The sequence below is a fragment of the Ranitomeya variabilis genome, chromosome 7 (genome assembly GCF_051348905.1).
Source record: "Ranitomeya variabilis isolate aRanVar5 chromosome 7, aRanVar5.hap1, whole genome shotgun sequence".
NCBI lineage: Eukaryota > Metazoa > Chordata > Amphibia > Anura > Dendrobatidae > Ranitomeya > Ranitomeya variabilis.
In genome coordinates, this window is record NC_135238.1 from 33,864,315 (window position 1) to 33,872,391 (window position 8,077).

At 43.2% G+C, this 8,077-nt stretch overlaps 1 protein-coding gene across 2 annotated transcripts in view; it reads left to right on the top strand.

The window, feature by feature from the left end:
• TMEM184A (transmembrane protein 184A) overlaps positions 1 to 1,486 on the top strand; it is a 32,437-nt gene extending 30,951 nt beyond the window's left edge. For both annotated transcript variants that reach the window (XM_077274788.1, XM_077274789.1), the window contains exon 9: positions 674 to 1,486. In XM_077274788.1, coding sequence (XP_077130903.1) covers positions 674 to 921 — 248 coding nt within the window. In that variant the 3' untranslated portion in view covers positions 922 to 1,486. The remainder of the gene's footprint in view (positions 1 to 673) is intronic.
• The last annotated feature ends 6,591 nt before the right edge of the window (positions 1,487 to 8,077 follow it).

Below are 8,077 nucleotides of genomic sequence, written 5' to 3' on the forward strand. Positions count from 1 at the left end.
CGTTTCTACATGAAAAATTTCATAAATAATAAAAATCCAAAATTTGCCTATGCTAATATTTGGAATGAATCTGTGAAAAATGCCTGACATATGGATGATAACTCGTATCTGATCCGTTTTTTTTTTGCCTAATAATGGGCATGTCATTTGAAATAAGGATCAAAGTAGGAAGTTACGACTTTTTTTTACTATTGGTCCTAGTGTAAAACGTTCATTGACTTGCGTTAGTCCTCGTACTGTCCGTATGTTACCCATTTTGCATATGGATAGCACACAGCCGTTTAAAGGGAAGCTGTCCGGTCGGATAATGCTGTTAACTTGCAGAAATGGGGTTACTTTGCGGGTTAATAGTGTTATGAAGCTGCACCGAAAGTGCGGCTCTCAAGAGAAAATTAACTTTATTCCTCCCGGGAGCCGCCGGCTTTCAGTCATTAGGTGCTCCGGTGCGGCTACAGTTACCGCTGACAGCACTAAGAACGGCTGCTTTAAACAAGATCCGGGACTGACTGACGCACTGCTGAGCCGGCTGTCAGTCAATGTGCAGGGGCGTGCTTAAAGCCACCACTCATGGTGATGGTAGCCACACCTGTATGACTGAAAGCCGGCGGGTGAATATCATTCGGGTGCCCATTGACTTGCATTGCCGATTTTTGATCCGACCCTTTTCTTACAGCAAATGTGGCGCCCATGCAGAGTATCTCCAGTGGTTTGAAAGAGACGATGAGTCCCCACGACATCGTGCAAGACGCCATCCACAACTTCTCACCAGCGTACCAACAGTACACCCAACAGTCCATGCAAGACATGGAGCGGAAAGCTCAAGGACAGAACGGGCACACAGTTGCCACCAATGGACATTCAAGCAAGAAAAAGAAACAGAACGAGAAGATGATGCTCATTGTATCCGATGATGAACTCTAGGTGTTCAACCAAGACTTATGGCTCCTGCCCCGGTGACTATAGCTGCTTTGGTTTACCAGTGTTTCTGACTTGTGGGCGTCTTAAAGGACCCATTCGACGCATGGGATTGATGTCCACCCCAAAAAGAAACTCTCATATTGGTCTGCATCAGGTCATGACCTTGCCAAGGATGGAGCAACTTGACTATTTTGTTAGCCAAATACCTTGTCTTTTGTCTTCTTTGTGCAGAGTAGATCGTTTGTTATTTTTTATGTTGTTTAGTGTTTTTTTTATTAATTTTTGCACGATGCCAAATTTTTATTTTTTTTTAATTAAATCTTGTTCCTGCAATCCCAATGCAGATATCTGAAACCCACCGCAGCTTAATTTGTGAGTCCAAGGTCAGTTTGGCGGACAGTCTTCTCCTCGTTCACAGTTTACATTGATATTCTTCTCACACTCAATAGTAACAGATGCAGAATAAAAATGGGACAATGCGTCAAAGTCATTTCAAATAATACGGTGAGTGTACGGGAAGATGGATGAAATCATTTTCTGGAAAAACCATGTGGAATTTATTTTTTTTTTAGACTTTTTTATTTCTCTTCCGGATTAATACAAGACGGTTGATTTTGGGATTTTTCTGTAAATTTTCGTCTAAAGGAGTACATTAAAGATGTGGATCTTAGAAAAAAAATAATAATAGTAATATATATTTTGTGTTTTTTCTAGTATATCATTAGAGACATAATTCGAGTTTTATTGTGATTGATCAGCCAGATAAAAATTGTATCAATTCACTGTATGTCATGATCCATTGATTTTCCTGTTATACTCCAATGGTGATCTCTACCTTCCCGTGAAAATTGGAGGTGCTGAGAGTGATGTTTAATCTGGGGTTAATACTGGATCGATACCCTCTTCATCCCCAAAAATTAAAGGATGACTGATGACGTTATGAGCGCCAAACCACAGACCCACCATCTGGCATGATGACACTTGCGCGGGATCTCATTTCCATAAAAATTTGGATGGATTTCTATAAGGGTGCAGTTAAGCAGCCGTATAAATCGGAATAAAATCAGAACTTAGAGGACCTGTCACTTGCCATAAATGTATGAAAAAAATGTCCTAGTGTAAACGCTGAATCCGGCCTTGTTTTTCTTTTGTTCTTGAGATATGGCCCCTTCTTCCTTGTGTATAAATATAGGGGTTTCTTTTGGCCAAGGAGGCATAGATATATGCAAATAAATAGAAATTCCAACCACCTTTTCGCTGACAGTGCTGATCATCAGGGCTCAGTTCTCGAGATACAGTGCCCTGCGAAAGTATTCGGCTCCCTAGAACTTTTCAACCTTTTCCGGTATATCATGCTTCAAACATAAAGATACCAAATGTAAATTTTTGGTGAAGAATCAACAACAAGTGGAACACAATTGTGAAGTTGAACGAAATTTATTGGTTATTTTAAATTTTTGTGGAAATTCAAAAACTGAAAAGTGGGGCGTGTAATATTATTCGGCCCCTTTACTTTCAGTGCAGCAAACTCACTCCAGAAGTTCATTGTGGATCTCTGAATGATCCAATGTTGTCCTAAATGTCTAATGATGATAAATATAATCCACCTGTGTGTAATCAAGTCTCCGTATAAATGCACCTGCTCTGTGATAGTCTCAGGGTTCTGTTTGAAGCACAGAGAGCATCATGAAGACCAAGGAACACAACAGGCAGGTCCGTGATACTGTTGTGGAGAAGTTTAAAGCCGGATTTGGATGCAAAATGATTTCCAAAACTTTAAACATCACAAGGAGCACAGTGCAAGCAATCATATTTAAATGGAAGGAGTATCATACCACTGCTAATCTACCAAGACCCGGCCGTCCCTCCAAACTTTCATCTCAAACAAGGAGAAGACTGATCAGAGATGCAGCCAAGAGGCCCATGATCACTCTGGATGAACTGCAGAGATCTACAGCTGAGGTGGGACAGTCTGTCCTTAGGACAACAATGAGACGTACACTGCACAAATCTGGCCTATATGGAAGAGTGGCAAGAAGAAAGCCATTTCTCAAAGATATCCATAAAAAGTGTTGCTTAAAGTTTGCAACAAGCCACATGGGAGACACACCAAATGTGGAAGAAGGTGCTCTGGTCAGATGAAACCAAAATCAAATTTTTTGTCAACAATGCCAAACAATATGTTTGGCGTAAAGGCAACACAGCTCATCACCCTGAACACACCATCCCCACTGTCAAACATGGTGGTGGCAGCATCATGGTTTGGGCCTGCTTTTCTTCAGCAGGGACAGGGAAGATAGTTAAAATTAATGGTAAGATGGATGGAGCCAAATACAGGACCATTCTTGAAGAAAACCTGTTGGAGTCTGCAAAAGACCTGAGACTGGGACGGAGATTTGTCTTCCAACAAGACAATGATTCCAAACATAAAGCAAAATCTACAATGGAATGGTTCACAAATAAACGCATCCAGGTGTTAGAATGGCCAAGTCAGAGTCCAGACCTCAATCCAATCGAGAATCTGTGGAAAGAGCTGAAAACTGCTGTTCACAAACGATCTCCATCAAACCTCCCTGAGCTCGAGCTGTTTGCCAAGGAAGAATGGGCAAGAATTTCAGTCTCTCGATGTACAAAACTGATAGAGACATACCCCAAGCGACTTGTAATCGCAGCAAAAGGTGGCACAACAAAGTATTAAAGGGGCCGAATAATATTGCACGCCCCACTTTTCAGTTTTTGAATTTCCACAAAAATTTAAAATAACCAATAAATTTCGTTCAACTTCACAATTGTGTTCCACTCGTTGTCGATTCTTCACCAAAAATTTACGTTTGGTATCTTTATGTTTGAAGCATGATATGTGGGGAAAAGGTTGAAAAGTTCCAGGGGGCCAAATACTTTCGCAAGGCACTGTACATTCAGGTCCCATTGGTGGGATCATCTTCTACTATATATTTATGCCATAAATGTACAAGATAGGAATACGCTTTTAACGTGCCCAAACACTCGGCTATCTCTGCCGACTTATCTGTGTAAATTGTTGAGATGGGAGTAAGCAGCTACCAGACATTTCTAGAGTGGGCGAAATACTCTCTTCTATGCCTTTTGAACTCCAAATTAATAAGATTTGTTTTACAACAGCTCGGGAAGTCAATACAGTACGGCCTTGTGTGGTGTACCCAGGGGTTCTGGTTTAGTAGCACATGTAGGCACTTTTAAGGTCCCTCTGAGCTATGAGCCAATAGGAACTTTAGGGGCGTGAATATAAATGTTAAACTTCCCCACTTACTTGATCACTATGACAAGAGGTTATAAGACCAAGATGGGTGCCATAGTCACAAAATAGATTCTGTCTTCTCACACAAGTGTCGGCGTTTCCCCCAGTGGATAAAAGGATCGGGTGATGAAATGATTAAATACTGACTGTCCGATTCTTTTCCTCGTCTGTCGAAGATATGTTTGGAGGTGTCCGTTCATAACAGGAGGTCCTGCCCATAGCAGGTTTCACCTACTTTAATGTCCATAGTGGCCTTTAGCCACAAGGAAAGGACAATGGCAAAACAGGTGCTGAACAGTAGAAATAATGATACTTTCTTTTTACTTTTATTCCTAACACCCATGTAAAGTGGCTTGCAGAAGTATTCATCCCCTTGGCATTTTTCGTGTTTTGCTACCTCACAACATGGAATTTGTGTTTTTTTTTTTTTTTTTGAGGGTTTGTATCAGTTCATGTGAAGAACATGTCTACGACTGGGAACATTTGTTTTTCTTTTTATTGTGACGCAACCAGCAAATAGGACAAAATAACAGAAAACTTCAGTGTGCATAACTATTCCCCCTCATAAAGTCAGTACTTTGTAGAGCCTCCTTTTGCAGCAAGTACAGCTACATGTCACTGAGCTTTCCACATCTGGCCACTGGGATTTTTGCCCATTATTCAGGACAAAACTGCTTCAGCTCCTTCAAGTTAGATGGTTTCCTCTGATAAACAACAATGTACAAGTCTGATCACAGATTCTCAGTTGGATTAAGATCTGGGCTTTGACTAGACAACTCCAAAATAGTTACACCTTTCCCCTTACACCACTAGACTGTTGCTTCAGCAGTATGCTTTGGGTCATTGTCTTGTTGGAAGGTGGACCTCCATCCCAGTCTCAAATCACTGACAAACTGAAACAGGTTTTGCTCAAGAATATCCCTGTATTTCGCACCATCCATCTTCCCCTCAACTCGGACAATTTTCCGTCCCTGCTGCTGAAAAACATCTTTACAGCATGATGCTGCCACCACGTTTCACTGTGGGGATGGTGTTCTTAGAGTGATGACCTGTGTTGATTTGGCGCCAGATAGAGCGCTTACCTTGGTGGTCAAAAAGTTCAGTTATAGTCTCATCTGACCATAGCACCTTCCTCCATACGTTTGGGGAGTCTTTTGGCAAACTCAAAAAGAGCCTTACATTTTTGTGTGTGTAAGTAAAGGCTTTTTTCCACCCACTTTTCCCATAATGGCCACCTCTGTAGTGTGTGCCACTCATTGTGGTTGTATGGACAGATAATCCAGTTTCTGCTTGGGAACTCTGCAGCTCCTTCAGGGTTACCTTTGGTCTCTGTGCGGCTTCTCTGATTAAAGCTCACCTTGGCGGGCTGAGAGTATCGGTGGGCGGCCGTCTCTTGGGAAGTTTGTTGTTGTACCATGTTCTTTCCCTTTGATAATGGATATGATGGTGCTCCGGGGGATCATCAGATATTGAGATTTTATTTTTATTTTTTTATTACCCAACTCTGATTTGTACTTCTCAACAACTTTGTCCATGACTTATTAGGCGATCTCTTTGGTCTTCATGGTGCTGTTTCGAGATGTCGTTGGTCTCTATGGTGTTTGGTTAGTGCTGCCTCTTGTTAATAGTTTTTAAGCCTCTGCGACCTTTCAGATAAGGTAACGTGTATATACTGACAGACAGGTGACACTTAGATTGCACACAGGGGGACGTCTAGTCACTAACCATGGGACTTATGAAAGTAATTGCTTGCAGCAGAATTTTTTAGTGGCAAAAGGGGTGAATACATATGCACATGACAATTTTTTATTTTATCCTGTAAATTTAATTTATTCCTATATTTTTCTCATTTCACCAACTTAGACTATTTAAATACAAGATGTAATGTAACAAAATAACTAAAAAGCCTAAAAAGCCAATGGGGGTGAATATTTTGGCAAGCCACTGTGAATCACACATGTCCCTTCCATGTCACCATGTTTGTTGTTTAGCGGCGAGTTCTGGTGATCATTGTATGTATCAGTTTTCCTAAGCTGAGCATTAGACATCCCACTAACATGTATTATGGGTATCCGCTTTCACATCCAGCAGATACAGTGGATTCCACAACCTACTGAATGCAACACACTGCAAACCAAGCCACTGAAGGGGCCGACTCAGCAGATGTCGGGGCGGACAGAGAATGGCTATGGACACACGGACGTGTTAAAAGACGGCTCATATGGGACTCTCCAAATCTCTTACTCAGCGGTTTACATGCCTTTTAAATACTGCATGGAGCAGCTTAGCCCCCTGCTCCCACCACTGACGTGATGGCTGGATGGAAAACTGGGGGGCCTTGCTCTAGTGACTGGTCAAGGTTCATGGTTGCGATAGGCTTTGTAGTGTAGAACTGGTCCCACAAATACAGGAGGCAGAGAAGAGCAGAGATAGAGGGGAAAACAAGTAGGTGGGAAGGTGCACTGACCAGCTCGACCACACCGAGGGTGCACCGATCAGCTCGACCACACAGAGGGTGCACCGGGTGCCCTTGCTTGGATAGAACAGTCATTCGGTGCCCACAGACCCTTTAAATTCAATGGGACCAGTGGAGACGAGCAATTAATGGAGTGGCAGTACACGTGCTCAACCATCACGCCATCTATTTGGTATACACCGGACCCTCGCATGGTGTCTTCTGTATTAGTAGAGGGTCTCAATCAGGCAAACTTTTGCTACACAACCCAGCACAGTAATACTAAACATACAGTATTGTGTGTATGAGGTTTGTTTAGGAAACTTAAGGGGTTTTCTGAGACTTCCCCAGGACAAGCTATAAATATAAAGAACTAGAGAGGGGGACTGGCAGCACACCCAACCAGCTGACTGAAGGGGCGGCAGTGCTCCAGAATCACACATTTTGTAATAATGCGCCTGGTACTGAAGCTCAGTCTCATAAAGGCTGGACAGAGAACAGACACTATAAAATGTAGATAGCCGTGCCACGAAACGTTGAGTCAGCTACAAAAGGTATGAAGTGGTGCCAAGGTTTCTACAAAAGTTCCGCAGTCGTGCCGCAGCACCTAGTCAACTACAAAAGGTATGAAGTGGTGCCATGGTACCTACAGATGGTCTGCAGCCGTGCCGCTGCACCTACAAAAGGTCCGCAGCCGTGCCACGGCACCTACAGTCAGCTACAAAAGGTACGCAGCCGTGCCGCAGCACCAACAGTCAGCTACAAAAGGTACGCAGCTGTGCTGCAGCACCTACAGTCAGCTACAAAAGGTACGCAGCCGTGCTGCAGCACCAACAGTCAGCTACAAAAGGTACGCAGCTGTGCTGCAGCACCTACAGTCAGCTACAAAAGGTACGCAGCTGTGCTGCAGCACCTACAGTCAGCTACAAAAGGTACGCAGCTGTGCTGCAGCACCTACAGTCAGCTACAAAAGGTACGCAGTCGTGCCATGGCACCCACAGTCAGCTACAAAAGGTACACAGTCGTGCCATGGCACCCACAGTCAGCTACAAAAGCTACCCAGTCGTGACGCGGCACCTACAATCAGTTACAAAAGACATGCCCCAGCACCTACAGTCAGCTACAAAAGGTACGCAGCCGTGGCACCTAGTCAGCTATAAAAGGTAAATAGTTGTGCAACAGCACCTACAAAAATGTACGTAGCCATGCTGCTGCACCGACAACCAACTGATCAGTAGGCGAGCAGAGATTCAGACTCAACTGTATATTGATGGCCTAGTTTAAAGTTATGCAATTGGTATTAAAACTCACAGAAAATCCCTTTAAGCCACGTCTTTCTAAATAGTGTGGACATTACTGCCAAGATGTGCTGGCGGGAAGCAGCGCTGCAGTATAGAGGAAAAATACAAGGGGGCCTTGATTAATGG